General features: G+C 40.7%; 1 protein-coding gene across 3 annotated transcripts in view; it reads right to left on the bottom strand.

Annotated features, from left to right (window-relative positions):
- Positions 1–26,849, bottom strand: part of Scaf8 (SR-related CTD associated factor 8) — a 210,505-nt gene that overhangs the window by 170,021 nt on the left and 13,635 nt on the right. For all 3 annotated transcript variants that reach the window (XR_007975252.1, XR_007975251.1, XM_052169693.1), the window contains exons 2-3: positions 12,349–12,432; positions 7,836–7,880 (exon numbers count right to left, since the gene is read on the bottom strand). Coding sequence is in view for 1 of the 3 variants with exons in the window: in XM_052169693.1 (XP_052025653.1) it covers positions 7,836–7,880; positions 12,349–12,432 (129 nt within the window). In the remaining 2 variants the exon portion in view is untranslated. The remainder of the gene's footprint in view (positions 1–7,835; positions 7,881–12,348; positions 12,433–26,849) is intronic.

Below are 26,849 nucleotides of genomic sequence, written 5' to 3'. Positions count from 1 at the left end.
GTTACTAATGAGACAAGTTAGCACTGAATAATAAGCAAAACAAGGTATCAATGTAGTTTTTAAGTGTATTTTCCTTTGACTTACTGCAAATTCTAACAGCAATTTCCCAATGCATCAGTGCCCACCCCAAACAGCTGGCTCCACGGAGCACTGAAGCCTGCGGCTTTGGAAGGGCTGCAGCCTTAGAGTCAAGCTGCACAGCACTCAGCCCTCCACCATCGAAGTCCACTCCACATGAACACAATGCAGGGCAGTTTCTCACACGACTTTAGCACACACAGAAAAGCAGAATATTTTAATTTCCTGTTTTAAATAATTTAACTCTAGGTAAACAAATTAGATAACACAAAAAAAAGTTCAAAAATTCTCAGACTGAAAGTAAGACTTCCTAAGCTTTCCCAACATTTTAAATCTGAATTTTCTTGTTGATGGCTTGGTTTGTTTGTTTGCTTTTAAGACACAGTCTCAGTATGGTGAAGAACAGGGCTGGGAACTCATGATGAGTTACATCTCCTGAGTAGCTGAGATTACAGGGATCTTACCATCATGTCAAACCGCAGAACAACTTTAATGTTATTACCATGTTAGATTATCTGACACACACCATCTTCAAAAATATTCCAATAACTCTCCTGCTGCAGAAAAACACTCTTATTAAGAGAAGGTAAAGGGCTGGAGAGATGGCGCAGCAGTTAAGAGCACTGACTGCTCTTCCTGAGGTCCGGGAGTTCCTAGCGGGACATAAGCACATAGTGGCTCACAACCATCTGTAGTAGGATCCAATGCCCTCTTATGAGAAAGAATCGAGAGCAGGGGGGTAAGGACAGAGTGACTACACCTTTAACTGTACTTGTTAGATTTGAATTATGCCCAAGTTGGCATCTGTAGCTACATCAGTCAGGGTTGTCCGACAAAAGATCTCTTTAGGCAACTTTGGCACCACTCTATGCAACATGTAAACACACATCACTCTCTAATTCCATTCAAACTTGAGCTGCTACTTTCACATATTAAAAGTAACCATTAAGGAAAACAAAAGGAGACTAGGGAAAATAAAAGTGGCAGTACCTGCACATAACTGAGTGATGCTGCTGGTGGCTATCCCAGGGTACAATTAGGGTGACACCATGTGGGGAGTTCTTCTGTATATCTGAAAAGTTTGGTCTATGAACTGCTGAAGTTTAGTGGTATAAAATTTGAATGATGGGCTGTTAATTTTGGAAGTATTATCATGTGGGTTTGGTTATAGAAACTAATATTCTATAAATATTAAAAACAAAAGTCATGCTTATTTTAGCAGCAAGGGGAAAGCCAATCCCTGCTGTGCTTACCTGGGCAGACATATGCGAGAGATTAGGCAGGCAACCAGCTTTGGTTTAACTACGAGAAATGAGGAGCAATTACACAAGTCTTGTCCTTATAAAAACAGCCATGTGACCATGACCACCTTCTGTATGTGTATGTATGTACTTCATAATAAAAAGTGAAGCATTAGGCAAAAACATGTCTTCATGACTAAGCTGGACAAAGTGTGTATGAAATATAAACTGAAATAGTGTGGCAGTTACATCTTACCAAAAATAAAGGCTAAGAAAGTTTACTAAAAACTCCGTGTGGACAAGGAGCCCGAGGAAGGACTGCCTTTGACCTCTGTGCACCATCCAAGGGTGAAGACTGTACACATCAAGTCAGTCTTCGAAGACTGGATGAGACATAAAGATGGACACAGCTAAATGGGGAGAACAAAAGTAACTATAACACGTGTCCTTCAAAAAAGACTGCCATTCTCTGACAAACAGCAAAGGGTGGAAAAAGAAATGTAGCAAAGGATGACCCACTGCTTTAGCTTCATTTTCAAACACATACTTGGATGCTGAAGGTAAGAACACACTGCTATTTCAGAGGACCAGAGTTCTGGTCCCTGTACCCACAACTAGATCTAAGTACAGCTCTAGAGATCCAATGCCTCTGGGCTCTAAACAGAAGGACACAAATGTGGCATACAGAAACACAGATACACACACACACACACACACACACACACACACACACACACACACGTGCACGCACACACACATACACACACACAAGTAAAAGATAAAAACAGGTACTGCGCAGCCAGGCGTGGTGGTGCACGCCTGTAATCCCAGCACTTGGGAGGCAGAGGCAGGCGAATTTCTGAGTTCAAGGCCAGCCTGGTCTACAGCGTGAGTTCCAGGACAGTCAGGACTACACCGAGAAACCCTGTCTCGGAAAAAAAAACAAAAGTAAAAAAGAAAGCAAAAAGAGATAGTGCATAGGATCAACGTTTCTGGAGGAAAACATGCTAAGAGTATTTGTCATAATTTTTATGTTTCCCATGTCCGCTTCAGGAAAATGACAAGTGAGTCTCTTCTATTACCGACATAACAGTAGGAAATATAAACTTTAATAAAAGCCAAAAGTGTTCAACTTAGGCAGTAACAGTTAGACTATTATCTGAACCTAGAAAGAATACCTCAGGCCTAATGGTAGTTTATAGTAGTCACAACAGCCCTGAATGCCTCTCACTAAGACAGACAGAGCATCCAGACACATTAAAACACACAAGGCTGCATCAGACACAGATGAATCTGGGGCAGTCATATAAAATGGTAAGGTTCATGTGAACAAAAAGGAGTTTGACTAATCATAAAAATTACAGTAATGGAGCTAAATAGACTTCTCTAGTACATTTCAAACCAGTAAATAACACAATGGTTAGGTATAGATAATAGAGAAGTCAGAAAATCATGGGGTTCCCAATTCAAAATTAATTTTGAAATTCATAATAACCAATGTAAGTTGATTTTTTTTTTTAAATAATACAAACAGGGTTAATATAAGAGCTGAATCAAATAGTACTACTAAAACTTATAGTTCCTTAGTGTCTGTAGTTCTTTGCTTCGGTCTTATAAAAAGTAGACAGGATGGTAGATGGCTCAGCCAGTAAATGCGCCTGCCACCGAGGGTGATGACTGAGTTCCATCTCCAGGCCCCACGCAGTAGAACTGACTCCAGCAAGTTGTCCTTCTCTCCACCTATGCTGTGACACATACACATACCCTTCTGCGTGTGTGTGTGTGTGTGTGTGTGTGTGTGTGTGTGAATATATGTATGTATGTATATATATGTGTGTACACACACACACACACACCACAAATAAAATAAACATGTAAGTGTGAGACTTAAAAAGAGCAGAGGGTTATCGGAACATAGATTGTTTTCCGGCTGCACTCATTACACCAAAGCTGGAGGCCCTAGTATTTTAAGCTTCCTATAAGAAGTCGGCTTTAATGTTAACTTTTCATTTGTCACCATCATCCAACATTCTATCTATAAAATTTTAATGACTTAACACATATAGGACCATAGATAACATTAAGTGATTACACTCTTGAATTGAACTTGTATTATTTGCTTATTATATGTAATGCAACATGAAATGGCACAGCCAATCTGGGGAATACTTTGGCAATTTCCATAACAGAAATATCCCTCTACCCCCCAAAATGAAAACCTGCATTTATCCCTCAAGTGGAACATGAATGTTCTCAGCCACTTTATTTGGAAGTCCAAAAGGAAATCTGATGCTTGTGAATGCTTAACCTGTGGAACAAGCTACAGAATTCGATGTAGAGAAAGAACAAAAGGGAAGAAACTACTGCACACATAAAACCCTGGGCTAATACTCAGTGAGTGACACGGAGCTCAGGACTGTCTCAGAAGGCCAACTCTACCTGCCCAGCATTCTCTATAAAGTTATGCAAGTAATGTATTGATTTTTAAATTTTAGAATTTTGGAGCAATATGGATTTTGGATTTTTAGATTAGGTATGTTTATCCTATGATATGTTGCCACCCAAAATAACTGAAAGTTACAGGCAATCTGTGTTATTAGGGCATGTTGTTCACTGACCTAATGACGCATGAGTTATTACTACAAGATTAAATACTCTGAGATAATTATTTTAAGATTAAAAGTTTATCTAACCATCACACAACTCCATAGCTCAGTCTGTAGATAGGGATACAGATAAAGCACTTTGCTTTCCCCCCAGGCTGGCTTCTTCACCAGAACTGCAGGACAGTCTTACCGAGGTCTTCCCCACATCCTGAACTATCTATCTTTCTTGATCAAACTTCCACCCCAATCCCCTCCATCAAAAACCATTTATCTCTAAGGCTTTTGTTTTTCATGAAACCTGACGACTATGCAAACTGACTTCTCAGTGAAGAACTAAGTTACCAGAAACTGGAGGAAATGCACATCTCACGCTCCTCCCCAAGTTCACAGTGACATTGCATTCCAGCAATTTCCCTATACAATTCCCACCACACAGTCATATTTGAGAGTACCAGCTAGGAGAGCTGACCCTGTAAAAAGACTTACATGGGTGGGACTGTTTAGTCGCTAACACTGCACCTTACAATTTGATTTTCTTTAAATCTTATCTTTATCTAAACCAGTCAATCCCAAAAAGATTAACCAGTATTTTATGAAGAAAACAAGATCTTAAAAAAAGTGAAAAGGGGTGGAAAGATGGCTCAGTGCTTAATTAAGAACATATAAGGCTCTTCCAGAGGACTTGAGTCTGACTCCCAGCACCCATATGACAGCTCACACAGGGGCTATAGCTGCAGCTCCAGGAAATGTGATGTCTTCTGCCTACCATGAATATCAGCCACACCATGGTGTACACACTTACATACATGCAAGCAAAACACTAATACACATAAAAAATTAAATAAAAAAGTATACATTTATTTATTTATTTATTTATTTATTTATTTATTTAGGTAGTATAGAATAGAGTTTATTTGGGGGTTGGGAAGCGGAGTAGAAAAGGGAGTAGAGGCAGAGGAGGAGGCAGCCAGCCAGACCACGTGAAAGGGGGAAAGGGAAGGAGAGGGTGAAAGGGCTCAGAGGAAAAAAAGGGAGCAATTTTTATTTTTTTTATCTTTCATTTTATTTTTTGGTTTGTGAGACATCATGTCTAAATATCCCTGGCTGTCCTGAAACACTATGATGCTGGCCTTGGATTCAGTGATCCAACTGCCTCTACTAAATTAAAGATTTTTACCACCACATCCTGCTAAATTAATCAATCTTTGTTAAAAGGGACGGAAACAAAAACAGGTCATAACAATTCTTCAAGACAGCCCAATTTTAAAACACATCTTATTTTGGTCCCTTCACCTTCCATAACATACTGTAACTTTGTTAAATGTTAATGCCAAATTAAGTCAGTAAAAAGTGAAGTCTCTTAGGCATAAGTCTTAAGCAGACCTGCCCGAAACAAGAGTTCAAAGAACTATTAGGAGACACTGAGACTAATAAAAAAAGTTCATGTGCTACAAAGTTTTGTATCAACTTGACACAAGCTACAGAAAGTTATGAGAGGAAAGAGCTTCAATTAAGAAAATGCCTCAATAAGTCTAAGCTGTAGGCAAGCCTGTAGGGCCTCTTCTTAACTAATGATTGATGGGGGAGAGCCCAGTCCATTGTGGGTGGGGCCATCCTGGCCTAACAGTCTATAATGGGTCTGTAAGAATGCAGGAGCAAACCATGTGGAGCAAGTCAGTTAAGCCGCACCTGTCCATGGCCTCTCTGGCCTCCGGGTTCTGGTGCTGACTTCCTTAGATAATGAGCAGTGCTGTGGGAGGGAGCAGAAGCCCACTAAGCCCCTCCTCCCAGAGTTGCTTTGGTCATGGTGTTTCATCAGAGCAATAATAACTAAGGCTGTACACTGCTGTGGTGGCCCAGTAAAGTCTATAAAAATGGTATTTTACAGACAGGCGAAAAAAGAAATGTCTCCTGGGAATAAGGGAACTCTCTATAAATTTAGAAGCAGAAATCTCACCTGGCAATTTACTATAGTCTCTTCCTTCCTAGCTATTTAAGATGGGCCTGTAGTTCTCAAGTAGCAGTTTGCCCTGACTTTCTCCTTTTCTGTGGCATGGCTGATAATCCGGTCTTTGAAATCGATTCATTTAAGAATTGTAATGCTTTGCCTCATAGTTGTTTACATAATTACAACCTTCCAACCACATGCAGGTTTTTATGGCTGTGCATATGTATATGAGGATGGCTCTGGCACTCTGGTACTGAAAGCATTGATTAAGTCACGAAGTTTTGTTTTACAAGGTAGAAGACTAAATGTTAGCTAGGGATTTCTCACAAGAACTTGTTAAGACCCAGGTGGTGTAAGAAACTTCAAACTCTTTGAAGGTTTACTGTAAACTATGAGTGACTCTGTATTCTAATCAGGAAGTTTGATGGCATCTGTAAATTGATCTTCTGTATCTGTTACTTGAGAAACTTTGTACCTGATTGATTTTGCATTTCCTTGTACCAAATGGCTATGATAATTGTGCCTGCCTCACTGGCTACATCTTTTGAAATGGTAATACCAAAAATCCTTGCCTTAGAACTCTAAAATGCATTCAGATTCAAACCGCCTCTGTGTGTGTGTGGTTTGTTCTGTCATCTCAACCAGACCTGTGCCTTCCTGGACCAGAGAATCCTGGTTATCCCGCAGCAGACCCACTGTAGTGGGTCTGTAACAGTACACAAGACTTCAGGTTTTATCTGCCTGTTTCCCCTGGAAAAAGGAGCTAAAAGGTCTGTAAAATAAGATGTAGCGCTGCTTAAATGCACTGGTGGCTAAGACAAAATGAATGAGAGAAACAACAGTTGGGAAATCGGGCTGGAGAGATGTTCAGCAGTTTAGAGCACTGATTGCTCTTCCAAAGATCCTGAGTTCAAATCCTAACAACCACACATGGTGGCTCACAACCATGCTTAATGAGATCTGATGCCCCTCCTTTGTGATATCTGAAGATAACTACAGTGTACTATAATAAATAATATAATAATATAATATAATAAATAAATCTTTAAAAAACAGTTGGGAGACATCATTTAACCCATATGTAACACAGACACAGAGTTGCTCTCTTAGGATAAAGCTTTAAATGTTTATTCTGTAACATTTGGAGGGGGGAAAAATCAATCATAATGATGTAACTTTCCAAGAGAGAACAAATTTATCAAAAATAATGCCTAAAGGCTACCATTTTCACATGGATCAAAACAGTGCTTTCATTTTATTTCTCTCTCTCTCTCTCTCTCTCTCTCTCTCTCTCTCTCTCTCTCTCTCTCCCTCCCTCCCTCCCTCCCTCCCCTCCCCTCCCCTCCCCTCCCCCTCTCCACCTCCCCTCTCTCTCTTTTTCAAGACAGGGTTTCTCTGTATAGCCCTGGCTGTCCTGGAACCCATTCTGTAGACCAGGCTGTCCTCAAACTCAGAAATCCGCCTGCCTCTGCCTCCCAGGTGCTGGGATTAAAGGCGTGCGCCCAGCTTCATTTTATTTCTCAATCAGAAATAAAACCACTGGGGTTACTTTTTGTCTTGAAAAGGAACTCCACTCCACTGGCAAAACTACACCTGCAGCTCCCTGAGTTCCTTTTTATGAGTCCATCAAAGCAATGTAAACTCAACCATTTAATTTAAAGGAGAATATTAAGGGTTGGAGGACGGCTCAGTGGGTAAGAGCACCTGCTGCTCTTGCAGAGGACGTAGGTTCAGTTTCCAGCACAAACGGTCAATCACGGCCAACTCTGACTCCACTTCTAGGGGATCCAGTACACACTTGGTACAGATATATACAAGTAGGTAAAACAATCATACACATAAAAAATATTCATTTTAGGTTAAATCACATGTTTAAGAATAACTAATGAATCAATGAGAACATAAGCATCAACATAAATTACAGTACATTTAGCCCAGGCAGTAAAGAGTATATGTACTTACTTTCTGAATGAATTTCTCAACACTTTGTACCACATGTTTATAGAACTGTAGAAAAAGAAAAAGAAAACATGATTCTAAAATCAGTGTGCTAGACTAAATTTTCTGATAACCACAGGCTTAAGAAGTACTCCAAAGGTCCATTAAAATAATAAATGTTAGTCAAACTTTTCCATTACACTGAATTTTTAAGTAATCCTCTAAAGCACTTATGCACAGTGAATGCATCTACGTGTGTTACATAAAACTATTCTAGCTGGTCAGGGTAGTGCATACCTGTAATCCCAGCATCAGGGAGGCGGAAACTAAGTGTCCACAAACTGGGGCAAATCTCAACTGCACACTGAAACCTCGTCAAAAATCAAAAGCAAAGGAATTTTTACCAAAGCACACTTTGACAAGTTGTACTGACAGCAAAGTACTGCACACTGACAAACTTTAGGCTCTTTCCAGAGAAGAAACAGTAACCACGTTCTACAGTGTCCATTTTAATACCTAAATTAAGGACAATACTAGGAAAAGCAAGTGATTCTAACCAGTAATACATTTAAGTGTGAGAGCCTGTTTCAACTGTAGGTGGAGGGAAGAATGTACAATGTGCTAATAAATCATACAAAATTAAATGAGCTGCTATCAACTATGGAAAGACTTAGATTAATGTACAACATTCAACATAAAGCTGAAAGTAAGTAGCACAGAAATTATAAACAACAAAATTCTAGTATGTCGATGGTAATGCCATGATTGGAACATTTCTCTTTTGAAGAACATGAATTTTGAGACTTCCAATCTCATGACTTCTGATTTCAAATTATAACCCTTATCCTTAGATTGAAGAGAAATTAAGAACTAAAGCTATAACACTGAAATGCATACATGGGGTGACTGTAAGCACATTAGCATAAAAGCAGTCTATCCAAATAAAATTCATACCTATGATCAACATACTGTGGTTTGGGTACTTTCTAAGAAAATTTCCAACATTTTTAGTAGATTTAAATATAAGTATTAGAGACTGTTATAATTACTGACATCTGAAAGTCTTGGGGATGCCTACATGCGTTCGTGCATGTGAATGCCCTTGATCTTAGCCAAAAGGTTGACAAGTGATATGGGAGTATAAACAAAGAACAAATAGTTACTGACTGATGGAGCCAAGGGGTAAACCAGTGTTTATCAGAACCTACAACTTTTCTGAAACTAGATTTACTAAAGGCAGTAATAATACACCTAACAATACATTACACTGTAGAAACTGAGTTACTCTCAATTGACAAAAATCCCAATTCAAACTCTAGAAATGATTTCATGTCTCTTATTCTCTTCTGACATCTGAAAACAACGCTAAAAGCTATACTTCACTGAATCTGTTAAATTAACAAGTGCTCTGCTGAACAGTTTTTCATGAAATATGCCAATTACTAACTTTTCAGACTAATACTGCTGATATTAACATACATGTTTGCATATTCTTAGGAGAATGGTGCAAAAAATCAGATCATTGGAGATAGTGTAAACTACAAGAGAATAAGCCATGTACACCAGGCCTATCAGATGCACTTAAAACAGACAAACTAACTGCTTTCATAATTCTTGGGCTTAAATGTGCTTGTCACCATCTTTATACCTTATCTTTGATCTTTTATTAACATAAAAATATGGGGGTTTACATACACACTCACACACAATACACACACAAGCAGAGACAGGCAAGATGGCTTATCAAGTAAAGGTGCTTGTCACACAAGCCTCACTGACAAGCTGAGTTTGGTCCCTAAGACCCACACAAAAGAAAAGAACTAATACTTGCAAGTTTTTCCTCTGGTCTTTAAGCAGGCGCGCGCGCGCGCACGCACACACACACAAACTTAATTTTTTTAAAACTTTAAAAAAGAATCAGGTGAATTTCTTCTGGTAGCAGTTACTAATAATTAGAAATGTGTTAGTTAATATGTTGTTATAATTTAAAAGATAATTTAATAGCTTCTGGGTCTAGTTGGAGCTAATGTTTTAATCACTAAATGTTCATATGTTAGTACCCACTTAATTAGAAGTAATCATTCATTTTTAAGATCCTTTCTGGAAGGAAGTCTTAGACCAGGAGACAAGAAATTTGTATGACTGAACTTAAAAAGATTTTTTTTTTAAAAATAAGTTATGTGCTCATCTCCAGAGAGTCCAACCTTTCCCTGTTGTTAGAGTATGGCTGAGTTAACACAGTCTCAAAACTCAGTACAATCAGAGCAATGGATAACTTCCCATGGTCTCTTCCTAAAATTCAAGTGCCTTGTTCACTATGAAGCCCAATTATTTTCCATGATTTGTTTTCAGATCTATATACAAACAATAAGAGAAAAAAACCAATATACAATTTTATTTCCAAGTCTTTTACCTAGTTATATTTAAGATTTGCAGTCTGTGGTGATAAATGCCAGTATCAGAACACCTTTACTCTACGATGTAGTTATATATCCAAACTAACATCTGTATGGTAAGGAAAATGCTTGTTTCAAAATTTATAAAAGTTTTTTTTTTTTTTTTTTGGCTTTTTTAAAGGACCTTACTTAATTTTCTGTGTCTGACTGTTTTCCCTACAAGTACATGTGTGAACCAGATGTGTGCCCAGTGGCCTTGGAGGTCAGAATGTACTGAACCCTCAAAACTGGAGATGGCTGTGAGCCACCTTGTGGGTGATAGGTTCTGAACCCAGGTCCTCTGCAAAACCAGTGTACATAGGCTCTTAACCACAGAACTTTATAGCTAGAAGATTCTTTTCAAACCGTGTTTTTATGTAAATGTGGGGTTTTTTTTTAAAGTGGCAGATTTCTTTATTTTCCACAATGAACATGCAATAATACTGTAAAGCAGAAGAAAATATATAAAGTCTCTTCTTTTAAAATACTAGGGAGGGGCTGGGGAAATAGCTCAATGGGTAAACAAGCATGCAGGCTGGAGCTCAGTCCTCAAGCACCCACAAAACAGCAAGGTGAGAGGGACCAGATGCAGAAAGGACAGCTGTAACAGACATGAGTGCATCTGTCCTGTTTTGTTAATAAGTTGTCTGTGCATATGCACAGATATTCTGTAGATATTTATGTTACCTTTATTCTATCTCTTTTTCATATAATGTGATACAAATTGAGATAACAGCTGAAATACTGAGCATTCCTCAAGAGACAGTGCCATCTATTCTGAAATACACGATGAATTTGCAGTTGTATGTGGGACACTTATGTTAGGTGGTAACTGTTTTCATTTAAGCAAGGGAGAATGTGACTATGTGTTGGGTTGTTCCGGAATTTAGATTAATCTTGGCTGTCAACTTGACTACATCTGGATTCAACTAAACTTCAAATTGCAGGGCATACCTATGAGGGATTTTCTCCATCTGATCATTTGAGGTGGCAAAACCCACCTCACCTCTGGACCACATCTTCTGGTGGCAGCCTGTATAGGAGACCAAGAAAGAAGGAAGCTTTGGCTTTTTTCCTACCTGCCCTCATTCTTACCTGCAAGTTCATCTATCCTGTTGCAGAGGCATTTATTCTTTACTGGTATTAAACCTATGTTTTCAGGATTCCAATGCAGGACTGAAAACTAGCAGCTCTCTAGGTAGGTTCCAGGACTCCAGCACCAGACTAGGACAACAACAAGACTCTTGGCCTTTCTGTCATGAGACACAGCCATTGGTGGACTGCTCAAAATACAGTCTGAAAACCACGCTAATAAATCCCATTTAAATAAGTAGAAGTTCCTACTTCTTACAGAGTTCTAACTAGTTTATTTTCCTGCTGCTGTGACAATATCCTAATGAAAGCCAACTCAATACAGTTCCAGGTCAGTTGGTCACATCGGAGAAGCTATAGAAGCTGAGACACTTGTTCACACACACATCCACAATCAAAGCAGAGAGAAACACGGACATGGCTCAGTGGTTAAAAGTACTTCCCAAATAAACTCAAGGGCATGAGTTCAATCTTCACATCCTGTGGTAAAGGAGAGATCGCTGTCCTCTAATTGCCAGGCATGCACAAGCACACCCTACATAGTGACAAGATAGATTTAAAGTAGTAGTAGTACTAGAGGCAGCAGCAGCAACGCATGATGGATGGCTGCTCTCCTCCGCTCCAGGTCTGTTTATACCGGCAGGATGCTGGGCAGAAGAACAGTTCCACCATCCAGAGTGGACAGGCTTTCTTCCACAGAGAGGCAATCAAGGCAATTCCCCACAGGCATACCCCAAGCTCATCGCCCAACTAATTCTACATCATTTCAAGTTGCCGGTTTAATACTATGTCACAGACTATCTCCTAAAAAGGGGGAGGGGGCTAGAACACAATACAGGAAGATACCTGATACAGTCTGGATTCTACAGGACCCTGGCACATGAATATTCTCTCTCTCTGTCTCTCTCTGTCTCTCTCTCTCTCTCTCACACACACACACACACACACACACATATAAGTGCTATTTTCTTTTGAAGACACAAAAGTAAAAAGTAAAATTTGTTACTCACTTTAATAGCTTTGATAGCTGCCTTTGTAATCTGGGTCATTTTTGCTTTAGAAATGGGTGGCTTATAGTCATTCAGCGAATACAACTGAAGGAAAAAGAAAAGAAAATGTTAAATATATCACAAGTGCCTCCAAGCAATCATGACACTACTAGAATTTCCATTTTATATTCTCAATGAAACATAAGGAACATCTGTTTTAAAAAGTCAAGCTGGATCGCTTCTCGGCCTTTTGGCTAAGATCAAGTGTAAAAAGTCAAGCTGGACCACACAGGGAATGGGCGATGGCAATGAGCTAGTGACACACACATGTCGTCGTAGTAGTCAGAAAACCAGCAAGAATGGAAACTTAGAACCCTCCCCACTACGGATGCGAATGCCAAGTGGAGCAGCAACTTATGACTCAGCCTGAGAGCTGGCGACGTGGCTCAGCGAGAGGAGGGAACTGCCACCAAACCTAACAACAATCTGAGTTCATCCCTCCAAATCCACAAGGTGGAAATGAAGAAGCTCTTCCATCTAACACGTTTTCCTTCCACAGGCTCGCTATGGCATGCATATGCCTACCCACCCCCATACACACGCACATATGGATGCATATTAAATGTAAAAATATAAAATGCAACAGCATGGCAGCTTCTCAACAGATATGAAGTAGTCACCATGCGATCTAATGAACTCTACTCCTAAATCCACACCTAAATGAGCTAAAAATAACCATTGGCACTACAAATTTTGCCTCTAATGCTGAATGTGGTGACAGATACCTTTAATCCCACCCAGTACTTGGGAAACAGAGGCAGGATGATCTCTGTGAATTTGAGGTCAGCAAATTCCAGAACAGGCCAGCCAAGGCTATATATAGTGAGACTCTGCCTCAAAAAAGAAAAAGAAAGAAACCTTGCACCTAATGATCACTGCAGAATTATTCATATAAAATCCGTCAAAAACTCACAGAAAAAGTAGCAACAAGCTAAATGACATAAAGTGATGATAAAATATGTGCTATGTATTAACTGAACTTTCAGCCATAAAGTGGAATTAGAGCCTTAGATATGTAATACAAACGAATATTGGGAACTGTTTAGGGAGAGGTGAGATATCTCACTAAATTGCCCATTGTGGCCTCAAGCTGGCCATCTTTGCCTCTGCCTTTTGAATGGTTAAGATTACAAGCATGTGTCACTACTATGCCTGGCCCTTGGAAATCCTAGGCTAAGTTAAAAAGAAAACTGGGGATGTAGCTCAGTGGTAGAACACTTGCCTAGCATGCTTGAGGTACTGGGAGGATGGGGGGAAACATGATTAGCAATTCTTTTGAAGGTAAAAAAAAATATTCTGAGGTTAACTGTAATTACGGTTGCACAATGTGGTGAATATACCCAAAATGACCACACTGAGGTGGCTGACTTTGTGAATTTTATCACCATTAAGCTTTTTAAAGCCAGGCATGGAAGTAGACACCTGTAAGAGAGACAGATGTAGGTGTCTCTCTGAGTGTGCCAAGTTAGTGACGGGAATACAGTGGGCTTTAATAAAAGGGGCAGGTTGGCAGAGAACCCTTTTTTTAAAAAAATATTTATTTACTGTTATATGTAAGTACACTATAGCTGTCTTCAGACACTCCAGAAGAGGGTGTCAAATCTCATTACGGATGGTTGTGAGCCACCATATGGTTGCTGGGATTTGAACTCAGGACCTTTGGAAGAGCAGTCAGTGCTCTTAACCGCTGAGCCATCTCTCCAGCCCCCCAGAGAACCCTTTTTAATCTCAAGGTATCTAATGGTCCATAACAATCTGCCTCTTGAGCTGTTTTAAGACTCCCCATGTAATGCTCCGAGAGAAAACAGTTTAAAAGACATGGCAGAAAAATTAGACAATAAAGAACCGTAGTTAAATGAAAGCTAAAAATTCTGACTAAAAATTGTGTTGTGTTCAATGACAGTATGGTGAAGACAGTATTTAAATGTCTATACTATGAGCTTTCACCATCACAACATAGAACAGTCTAAATCACCAGGACCTGCCTGGAGAACACTTGCCAGGTCAGCTCTGTTCTTGGCTTCTTCTCAGGCCCCTGCCACAGTCCACTTAAAATGAGACTTACTCCCTCTGGTGTGTTCAGGTACTTCCTCCCACGGCCTGCCACTAGTTAACGTGTATCTCTCCCTAAAACACCAATGAGGACAGTTTCTATAACCCCAGTGCCAAGCTTCTCACCGTCTCAGCCACCACATTATGTCCAATATTTAATTTTTCAAAAAGAACTGCAACAAAGGTAAAGGTGCTGGTGCCCGACAGCAATGAGCACCGTAAGAAGTTAACTGGCAACTCCAGCCCAACTGAGAAGCCCACAGAAAGCAATCTGCCATTTCAGTAGAGCGCAGGCAGCCTTCCTCTTCAGGATCCTTTGGGGGCACCCACGTGTTCTGACTAGAAGCAGGCCCCAACAGACACTAAGAAGGCTGACTCCCAGCCTGGCAGTGGGGTGTAAAAGGGGAGGCCTGGACACATTTGCAGGCAATATCAACAGAATAAAGTTGCTCTTATGTGGCCAGCAGTAGTCCACACCTTTAATACCAGCAACTCAGGAAACAGAGGTAGTTCTGTGAGTTTGAGGCCACCCTGGTCTACAAAGTGAGTTGCAGGACAGCCAAGGCTACACTGAGAAACCCAATCTGGGGGCGGGAAATCTTCTCATGTCATACTTCAGAGGAGAGGCCAAGCTTGAGCCTGCCTCACACCATCACGGGTACACAGTAAAGGCCCTCTAGCCAGCCTGCCTCACACCATCACAGGTACACAGTAAAGGCCCTCTGCCAGCCTGCCTCACACCATCACGGGTACACAGTAAAGGCCCTCTGCCAGCCTGCCTCACACCATCACGGGTACACAGTAAAGGCCCTGTGCCAGCCTGCCTCACACCATCACAGGTACACAGTAAAGGCCCTGTGCCAGCCTGCCTCACACCATCACAGGTACACAGTAAAGGCCCTCTGCCAGCCTGCCTCACACCATCACAGGTACACAGTAAAGGCCCTCTGCCAGCCTGCCTCACACCATCACAGGTACACAGTAAAGGCCCTCTGCCAGCCTGCCTCACACCATCACAGGTACACAGTAAAGGCCCTCTACCAACGACAAGACCCACTGCAAGCACCACATTCTAGAACCTCCAAAAGCAGAAACTAAGAGGACTCTCCTCTCTCGAGTGTTTCATCATGCTGACAGAACGCTGACTAGTGAGGTGCAGTGCTCCTAATAGATCACCACATCTGTTCAGCTCTACTCTTACAGCAAAATAACCAAATTCTATGATAAAAGTCAGTAAAAAAAAACCAACCTTGGAACTGGAGTATCTTAGTTACTTAATGTAATATCTTAAATGCAGTTTTTCCTCTTTTTGATAAACAGTATATACAATCTCACTAGAGCATTCTCCTACCTCTGATATACCGAGACCCATCACCCAAATTTTAACATAACATTCATACTATTTCAAAAAAAATTTTTACAAACATTTTCATGTCCTTACCGATTTGATCCCAATTAATCCTATGGCTTTGGAAGAACCTAACAGAATTTATCATAGGTCATGTTATGATGACCCAGAACCTCAAGAGACATGTAGCTATATATCAGTGCAGGTTTATCTGTGCCTACAAGGCTGAGAACTCTAACCAAATGAATTACGAGAAAGTATGAATCCAAAATAATTTATCTCTTTCCAAAATAACCTTTAGGGCTTTGAAGCCCTATATCTCTATCTCCTAAATCTATATCTCTCAAATCTCCAAAGACATCAAAACACACACACACATGCACACACGAGTTCCTGCCAATACAATCTTGACGCTTTCAGAACTGCATGCTAACCAGACATAATTGTCTCTTCCTCCTGTTCAGAAGACAGTAAATAACTTTCTCAACAAAAAGAAGAAAGGACAAGAAGCAACAGATAAGGGATGTTGTCAGCTGCTAGAAAATGGAGTCGGTATCTGATGACACAGCACACACATCAATACAGCGCTGGACAAACACATCCCCTACTGACAGTCTCACTGCTTAGTCACAGGGAACCAATGCCCACCTATTACTGCAATAACAGGCACGTCTCAGACCCAACCATCAGTGGTATCAAAACTAGACGTGCTGACATGAAGACAAGTGCTGAAAGAACTTAAGTGTGAAGGAAAAACACTGTTCTTTGGGGGAATCAGGTATAGACTTCAAATCTCTTGTTTATGCTACCTTGAAAACTGTATTTCATTATTTACTATAGTCAACTTGAGAAGCTACTATTTCCACAGTCCATTCTCTTCAAACTTATCCTGAAGTCCCTGCCCCCCACTATCTTTAGATAGTGGGTCTCTCTGGAGGAGATTAACTGCCCTCATACGGATGGTCAGCTCCACTCTCACAGGATTGCCATCTTGTACAAACTAGGCACCGCATGACCTCTGCTCACGCATACACAGTTCTTTCATGCACCCTATCCTCCCTTTCTCTGTGAGAAGGCAAATATGCATCAGCCAAGAACAGTTTCTCCCAGAACTCATGGTCAGCACCTGGAGCCTTCACTGCCTAACTTCAAGAACTGTGAAAAAAAGGAGTTTTAATTGCTAAACACACCATAAAAAATGGGTTATATGAAATTTTCCTACCAATTAAAAGCATATAACTGTTACTCATAAATCAATTAAGAGCACTGGGAAAAAGAATAAGATATAGTCATAGCTCTTATGAATGTATGTCCTCCAAATTCACTCCAGTAAAGAAAGGTGAGGATTATCACATTCAGAAAATTCAACAGGCAAGATACACACAGAGGTTAAAAGTTCATAAGACACACCAGACACAGGAAGCTGTTTCATCATGCTGGATGGGTCCTTCAGTAGTGCTGCTACCTGTGAGCTCATGCTACCAAACAAAACTAACCCTAATAAATGGACTGCTTCCTCCAGCTAATGAGTGCAACAGTGTCCTACCTGAGATATCAGTATATTCACGTCTTCCTAGGAATAGTCACAACACAACTGGTGCCCAAACGGACTACTATAACCAAAGTAAATCAAAGAGGAGATGTTCCACAGCCCCTGCAACGGACGGTAAAATGAGCAACTAGGACTGCTTTTTCCCACTAAGTGGTCAAGGACACGCCTCCTTATTGTAGTACTAGCTCTGTGTTCACTGTGATAAATAACACAAAGACTAAAGGTGGAGCCACTGGAGTAGAGCATCATTTAGGAAGGGGAGATGTTCCGATAGAACTGTATAAGCAGGCAGGCTGTAGTGGCAGCTGTGTCTTTATTTGGTCCATAAGGCATGCAACTGAGTCTCATCTTTCTGTCAACAAAGAACATGTCCTGTAAGAAAGGAATTATAAAACAAAACAACTACAAACAGACACTATCGTAATCTCTGTATTGGCCTCTAATTAACACACACACACACACACACACACACACACACACACACACGAAAATAGAAAATAAGGAAGGATGGCATGAAGGTATTGGTCTGCTGTTTGTTACAGCTAGAGAGAGGCCAGAGAAATACAAATCATATCTGTCCTTAAAAACCCTTACCAGATACAAGCTTTTGTAACCTAGGGTTACAGTGAAAGAGATTGAAACAGAAGAGAAGACAGTCCAGAGGGCCAGTGAAGTGGCTTCTGTGTGAAGATGCGCTGCATAGGCCAGCAAGCAGTGTGACAGCTTGGACCCATGAAGGAGGAAAGCTGAGAACTTATTCCAGAAAACTGGTCTCAATGCTCCACACATCTACACACACACACACACACACACACACACACACACACACACACACACGAGTATTTTTAAATTAAAAAAAAAAAAGATACTCCTCAGATCTGACATTAAATACAGTATAGACAGATCCATTATCTCAGACTGTAGATGAGGGCCTTAACAATGAACCATTACAAAAGCTACAAAAACAGGGACTACAATCTGTCTAACTGCTTAAATTAGGATAGACTAGAAATTAGATTAAATCAATTAAACTAGAAATGAAAAGAACTCCCTCGTTCTTTTCATAAACTTGCTCATGAGGCTGTGGGGACATGAGGATAGATAAGTTCAGTCTGCAAGCCAGGGGAAGGAGAGAGCAGACAGTATCTACCCATCTGACCTTTAGACAAGGCAACACAATCTGAGGCAGTATGATAAAAGTCATACAAGCCAGAGACACTGCTACAGTCTGGTAAGGTCCCACAAACATAAGCAGGAAGCAAGACAGACTGACATTACTGAGGAAAACTGGGTGTGTGAGGCAGTGTTCAGTTCCAGTTCATCAGGCCTACAAGAGAGCTAAAAAGCTAACTCGCAGGCCCTCACAATGGACCAAGCTTCAGCGGCACCTGAGAGCACAGTGCGGAAGGAGAATTATGAGATGGAGTTCTGTGGATGGGGAGGACTTCAGAGTACAAAGCTTAAACACTGCTAGAAACCACCCTGGCAAAACAGAGGGGTCTGCCCTGGTCACTTCAAGATAAACATAACAAGATATATGCTGAAGGGAAATTCCTTAAAAGGAAGTGTCAGAACGCCAAATGCTTTCTGACATTTCTGACTCTCTAGAAGGCTTCAAAGCCTGAGCAAGAGTTCACCAAAAGGTAAAAGAAGAGTAAGTGATACAACGGTATAGGTTAAAAAAAGACTTAGAAAGGGAGGGGATTATTGTCTTGGAATATGCAACAAATTATACAGAGGTAGAGACTCTTCACCCAGTCTTTCAACTTTTCAGCAGCCAGCTGGGCCAATGAGAGACCACAGTGGCAGTCAAGGTAGGCAAAATGTGGCCCTGCTTCCCCTGGCCCTTAGCCAAGCAAGCAACTGCTAGACAACCCCACTGAGTTGTAAAAATATCTTTGATTCACCTGATGTAATCATTCTTTTTGAGGCTTACTGCCTCTGTCTGCCAACCTAGGCCTAGTCCTGGAAGTTTCTAGCTTCCGCACAGCGTTATTTAGGCCTAGTATGTTTTCAGCCTGAGACTTACTGCAGAATATATTCCCTTCTTCTCTCTGATCTCTGACTGGCTGGTTCAACTCAGCTGTTCTGGCTAAGTTCTCCTCCAAGATAACTGATTCAAACCAGCTCCTCTCAGCCTTTCATGGAACTGCTCTGCTTGGCCTCATACTCTCTCTGGCAATCTGTTCTAATCTCCTGGCTCCTCCTTCTCTGGCTCATTCTGTCTTCACCTGTGTCTAGCTTGTTCTTTTTCTACAGCCTGTCTCTGTCCAACTGTCCTGGTGTAACTGCTTCTTCTTTCTCTGTGCTGCTCTCTCTTTAGTCACCTCTCTTTCTTCTTTGTTCTTGTGAGAGGTGGGTATATCCTATTCTGTCAAATCTTTCTCTGATTTGTCACTTTATCTGCCACTCAATTAGACATCACTTTCAAACATGGCTGCTTCCTTCTACAAACTAACTTTACCTTCATTGTGATTAAAGGTGTGTGCTAAGGCTGAGCCACAACACAACTAGAAACGGGTTTTCCCAGTACACCACAATCTCAGGGTCACAGTGTGATCATCCTGAACAGTGAGCCTGCGCAGGCGGAAGTGCATGGCACCCCCAGAAGCACTCTAGGGTGAAGAACCAGGAGGGCTCATGAAAGCTGACTCCAACCACACTGCTGCACTCACCACTGCTCTTCTGGCAAAGCAAGGGACACAATCATCATGCTGTACTTGCTTGGGACCTGTACATGGAACTTGCTTGCTAATCCATATTATCATTATTCTGCTATCTGCTGTATCCTAAAACCAAGCGGTACTTCCTCAAAAGGACAGCCAAGGATATTCAAAGATCCTGCTCGTCCTTTGTAAGAAGGTTTCATTCATTATATAATAACAATCACTGGGTATCTCGGATTTAGAAAGCACGGAAAGAACAAAGCTAATTAATTTAAATAAATAAACCCTGTGTAAAAAAGAAAAATAAAATCCTCACATAAGCTATAATGTTGTTAATCCCTGTGCCCACATCCCCACACTCTATATAAACCAAAGGTATGGTCACTGGTGCTGATTGCATGCAGAAATTAGATGAACTAAGTCCTTTTTTTGCTAGTCCATCATAGTCCTGGTTGCAGGACTTGGAGAACTCCAACTGTTCATGAACTGGATGATATTTGCTCTCTCAGCTGACTTTCTGGAATACACTCTACAACCTGCTGTCTGTCCCCAACAACCCTACTTGATTATGGACTCTGCACACTATGAAGATACCAGGCAAGATATGTCTGCAGGTAAAATGCTAACAGTGATGGATGAGAACACCTATTTTCTGATTAACTTTAAAGCTACCTACCCTTGAGGAAACCGTATGTTACTGTAAGCCAGGATAGAAGGCTGTGACTGGGAAAACCCCAGGCCTCAAAAGGAGACTAAATGTTTCTGATGTGATCTGTGTTTAGTTCCCCCTCTGCTCAGGAAGGACATTCTTCTTTGCAGTGTACAGTGGCTACTGCGGAAACTTACAACCATTCATACATACTAAAAAGAAAGAAACACTGCTGGCCCAATCTGAGCCATTTCATTGAAGGTTAAGTCACCAGATGCATGCCCTTTTGCAAGCTCAGGGCATTACACAAGAGGGGGCAGATAAAATACTAAGATGTAGAAGGAGTATTGGTAGAATATTTCTTCAAACTTTTGTGAGGTTCACCCAACACAGGCACATAGAAAGCTCGAGGTTATTATAGTTTAAAGAATAATTAGTGTAATATACAAAAGCCTATATATATGTTGTACACGTTAATAGATAAAATGTATAGTGTGAATATGTCTCAATAAACCTGTTATCTAAAAACAAAACTAAAGTCAGGCGTGGTGGCACACACCTTTAATCCCAGCACTCAGGAGGAACAGGCCGGGGTTTGGAACCTCTGAGTGTGAGACCTGTCTGATCTAGATTTCTAGGACAGCCAGAGTTACCACTGAGAAACCAAGTTTTGAAAAACAAAAAACAAAAAACAAAAACAAAACAAAAACTCAAAGCCTCAAAAAGCTCCAAGTCTCCTGAGGTCCTCTCCAAGGTGATGGAAGCAGTAAGCAACTAATGGAAGAAGATTTAGTGGAGCAGCCTAGAGGCTGGGCAGGCAACTCCAGGGCCCCAGCTATCAAGCATGCTACAGAGGACCTTTCAGCTGCCTTTAAGTCACCAAGTTCCTGTAAGTGATCTCAATAAGTTCAGGTCACTGGGCCACACTTGGACACAATCCTCTCTCCCACTTACCTTTCCTGAAGTGAACAGACATCTGTTCCTGACTCTTTGGGAGAAGTCACACAGAGCTTTGCATTCTTTTAAACAGTTATCTTCATTCACAAGACCCAAAATATTCTCATGTCTCAACTCCCATGATAAAAGATGAGATGAATATGGCTCATGCGGCTGTCATACTTAATGAATTGTCAAGCAACTTCATAATTAGTTTATTTAGATCACTGACATTCTCTTAACCTTTCTCAAAATTTTTACTAAGAATTTTAGTCTTTTTTTTTTTTTTTTAATTTTAGTCTTTAAAAGCCATGTTTTAAAGAGTCATGGCTGGGGCTGAAGAAATGGCTCTGCAGTTAAGAGCACTGACTGCTCTTCCAGAGGTCCTGAGTTCAATTCCCAGCAACCACATGGTAGCTCACAACCATCCATAACAGGATCCGATGCAATCTTGTTGAGTGTCTTAAGACAGCTACAGTGTACTCATATACATAAAGTCATGGCTGGTGGCAGATGTTACTATTTCCTCAGACTGGACTTTCTTTTTTTTTTTTGGGGGGGGGGGGGGGGGTGGTTCGAGACAGGGTTTCTCTGTATAGTCCTGGCTGTCCTGGAACTGACTCTGTAGACCAGGGTGGCCTCGAACTCAGAAATCCGCCTGCCTCTGTGCTGGGATTAAAGGTGTGCGCCACCACTGTCCGGCTTTTTTTTTTTCCCCCCCAGATTGGACTTTTGAAGACAAAGGCTGATTTCCTACTTCATACTGAAGGACTCAGGACAAAGGCATCTTTTGGGGGTAGAGGGGAAATAGAATATGTAATTATAAACAACAAATTACTTTTAATAAAAATAAACTATTATCAACGTAGGTGACCTTTTAAGGGAATACTTATCATCTTTTTCCTGTTAAAACATACTTTAGTTGCATTTATTTGTGTGTGAGTGTATGCACACATGCAAGCGGAAGGCAGTGGACAGGTTGTAGTTCTCTCCTTCCAGATAGGTCAGATCAACATTTGACATCAATTGGCTTTTACTCACTGAGTTATCTCTGACTATTATTTTCTATTTCAAAATATTTTAATACAAAAAAATCTGGAATATTTTAAAAACCACAAAGAAAGAAAAACAAAATATGTATAATCTAATCTAACAACACTAGGATAGGCCAACAAGTCTGTCATTAAACTCACATGGTTCTGGAGGTAAACAATAATCTAACAGACCATATCCAACAATCTAATAGACTAACAGTCTAAAAATACAGGAAGGTACACAGCGAGGACACAGCATACAGAAGAGTATGCAATAGTATCCATCTTACTCTGAATAGAAAAACCTAAAACATTCTTTTAAGTATAAGATATCAAATAAGGGAAATTCTTATTTTCCTCATATCCTAACCTAAAGCAGTTTGAATAGCAGACATGATATTTATTAGCATGTGACTCCTGGGGGCATAATGACAAAGTCAAAAATTATAAATAAAAATGGCTATCAACAGTATTACAACATGAATTTTGATGTTTTACAGGTAGTCATCCTTCCTATGGACTATAAGCACTCTCATATGAGTAACAATTACATTAAGAATCCTATTTTTCAAGTATGATAATTACCTAAAGATAGCATCACAGCTTTGGAATACTACCTGAAAGGAAAATAATTAGAATCTACGTTCAAAATGCATTTGTAGCAAAAAATAAGCATCTTTCCCTATAAACATTACTTGAAGAACTACATTTAAGCCACAAAAACTCATGTACATAAGTCCTTTCAGTCAGCAAATGTGCGTCTCCATTCCAAACCCTTGGAATGAGAGGGCTCAAGTACACAGCTCTGGTCAAGATGGATGGAGGTCGAATACATGTCACTTTCTGCAGCCCCTCCCATAGCAGCTGAAAACTCTGGGCTAAACAAAACTACCTGGGACTCAAAAGTAAAAGAGCAGGCCGGAGGAAGACTTGGTGTCACGCCTTCCTCCTGGGCAGCGCAGGCATGAGGAGGCTGTGTGTGGCTGAGGGGCATTCCAGAGTGCTGGGGACTCCTCCATCAGGCTCTGAGCCCAGTGCTGGCAAAAACCAAGGAGCAGTGCAGCCAAGGTAAGAAAGGAGGCAGCAGGAGCCTGCCTTGCAGCCAATCAGAGAGTGGGCAAGAGGATGCTGGGAGATGAGAAAGACAGGGGGAAGGCAAGGACAGAGTTTTCTCTTTCCTCTTCTGTTTCTTTTGTCCTGGCCCTAACATGGGCTGGAAGGCAGGTCATTTACAACATGCCTGTAATCCCAGCACTCAGGAGATACAGGCAGTAGGATCTCTGAGTTCCCGGCCAGCCTGGTCTACAAACTGAGTTGCAGGATGGCCATGGATAAAGAAACCGTGTCTCACAAAAGAAAAAAAGGAAAGGAAAGGAAAGGAAAACAATGTCTAATATCAAAGTGAAAAGTCCTTCTCTGTCCCTGTCTTTGTGTGTCTAGCTGTCTCTGTCTCTCTGTCTGTCTCTGTGTCTCTGTCTCTGTCTCTCTCTCTCTCTCCATACACAAACACATACCAGGTAATTTGCTTATAGTATAAGAGAAAAAAAACAAAATATATCATTCCATAAAAGACAGCCATGGGGCTGGAGGGATGGCACAGCGGTTAAGAACACTGACTGCTCTTCCAGAGGTCCTGAGTTCAAATCCCAGCAACCACATGATGGCTCACAGCCATCCGTAATGAGATCTGATGCCCTCTTCTGGGGTGCCTGAAGACAGCTACAATGTACTTACATATAATAAATAAATAAATCTTAAAAAAAAAAAAAAGACAGCCATGTAGTCATCAAGAAACTTTAAATGATAAAATGTCCATGGTCCAGTAAATAATCCCACACCTCTGTTTGTACAAGCAACCCCGATTAAGCTGAGTTAAAAAGAAGGGGACATGAAAGAGCATATGTTTAGAAGAAGCAGGAAGCGAGTAATGAGTGAGCACCATCTCTCCAGCCCTCTTATTTATCATATATAAGTGCTCTTATATCTCTTAAAAATAACAGAAATGGGGGGCTGGAGAGATGGTTCAGCAGTTAAGAGCATTGACTGCTCGTCCAGAGGTCCTGAGTTCAATTCCCAGCAACCACACGGGGGCTCACAATCATCTGTAATGGGATCTGATCCCCTCTTCTCATGTTTCTGAGGACAGTGACAATGTGTTCATACACATAAACAGATCTCTCCAAAAAAGAGACAGAACATAAATGTCTAATATGTTAAATAATAAATGTAAACATTTTAATTCATCATAATATCCTAAACGTAAGAACTAAATACAAAAACAAGAACAGAGAAAATGTTCAAAAAGATTGTCAAGTAGATATAATAAGCATAAATAACTTTCTAAAAGCAAAACAAATTCTACCATCCCTCCCTCTTCAGCCCATAAAATGTCACACTATGTACTCAAAGCAGCATCAAACTTGGTGGCAATCCTTCTATCTCTGTGCCACCAAACCCTGCTTCAACAGAAAAATGAAGTTCACTGATCAATCTTCAGCAACACTTCTATCAGACCTGTTGACTACTGACTACTTAATCAGGAGGCATACTATATTTTGTATTGTAAGCCATACTAAGCATTTTAAATTTATTTTTATTCCTTGTGTAAAAGTGTTTTGTCTGCATATAGACAGTCCACTGCATGTTCCTGTGCCAGCGGGAGCCAGAAGAGGGCCCGGGACACCGTGGGACTGAAGGAAGGAGTGAGCAGCCACACGCTCTGTAGGAGTAACGTGCTCCTAACCACCGGACCATCTCTCCAGCTCCAAGAAATTAAGTATTTTCTGAAAGACAATGCTATAGCCCACAGCTATCAAAAGGTAGGATTAAGAAATTACTAGGTAAAGAAAGCACTATTAAATTCTCTAGGTAATACTACTTGCCAAAGCAAAATCTCTTGAATAACCTTCAAGGCCAGCACAGTCTACAGAGCAAGTTCCAGAACAGCCAAGGCTACATAGAGAAACCCTGTCTCAAAATACCTCCTCCCCACAAAAAAAAGAAGAGAGAGAGAGAGAGATTAACAAATATAAAGTAGCACAAAAATTATAGTGGTACCAAACAGAGGACTTTCTGTAATTGAGACAAAGATGGAAAGCGAATCTCTCTCACACCTAAAATCTTAGTCTAACACCAGAGTTTATTAAATACCAGAGCTATCTCCTTCCATCTCCAGCTAGCCTAGAAAACTCTAACCTCACATTAAAAAGCAGCCAAGAAAACGGTTTTGTCTTTTTTCCAAATCATCCACAATGGCTAAAATTTACCTAAGTACATATACATGGACCCTGAAAGTAATTAGCCCACTATAAGCTAGCAGAATCAATTCACTTAACTTCCTCATAATTAAATTCACTTGAATGTAGACTGACTTCAGTAAGGTGTGTAATGCCAAAGTCATGGGAACTGGTATAAATTTCTTCCCACACATTTTTTACTTTCAAAAACTTGGTACTCTGCTGTAGTAGGACTTAAGGCTTTCCTGGAGTCACTCACCAACATGAGGATACAGATGGGAGAGAAGGAAAGATCACTGCAGCACCCTCAAATAATCCCCAACATCATCTATGACGTTTTGTAATAAAATAATTTGGGGGGAGTAGATAAGATGTCTCAGGGGTAAAAGTGCTTTCAATGTAGCCTGATAACATGAATTCAGTCCCTAGAACACAGACACAGATAAGAAAACTCAACAAAGCGTCCTCTGGCCTCTCTGTGACACCAAGGCACCTTATACACAACTGCAATGTGTACACTGTTTCCCAGTTACTCAATCTTGTACACTCATATAGACAGCCTTAGAGTCAAACTAAAACAAGAGTACATTTTAGAGAAAGCGTTGTTTAGTTTTTGTTTTGAGACAGGGTCTCTCTATGAAGAGCTGGCTGGCCTAGACTACTTTATGTAAACCAGTCTGGCCTTTGAACTCACAGAGATCTGCTTGCCTGTCTGCCAAGCGCTAGAATGTGCCACAATGCCCAACTTGAAAGTTTTAAAACCATAAGTGATTTATGCAAAACTGAAGAGACAACTTCTGCTTACATTACAGACTAGAAGCCAGTGTAAAAGGACAACAGCAACTCAAGAAGAGAAGGAATTCATGCTTGGATTCGAGAGTTAATGCAGCGAATAAAAAGGACGGAAAGGACACTGAATACGTTAAAAAGCAGTTCACTGGGTTTTACAACTGAAGAAGATGGAGGAAATCCCAAATTTCTGTGTCACC

Source organism: Apodemus sylvaticus, chromosome 23, assembly GCF_947179515.1.
Source record: "Apodemus sylvaticus chromosome 23, mApoSyl1.1, whole genome shotgun sequence".
In the NCBI taxonomy this organism is placed as follows: domain Eukaryota; kingdom Metazoa; phylum Chordata; class Mammalia; order Rodentia; family Muridae; genus Apodemus; species Apodemus sylvaticus.
The sequence above is the reverse complement of the archived record's forward strand: the minus strand, read 5'-3'. Positions and strand labels throughout refer to the sequence as shown.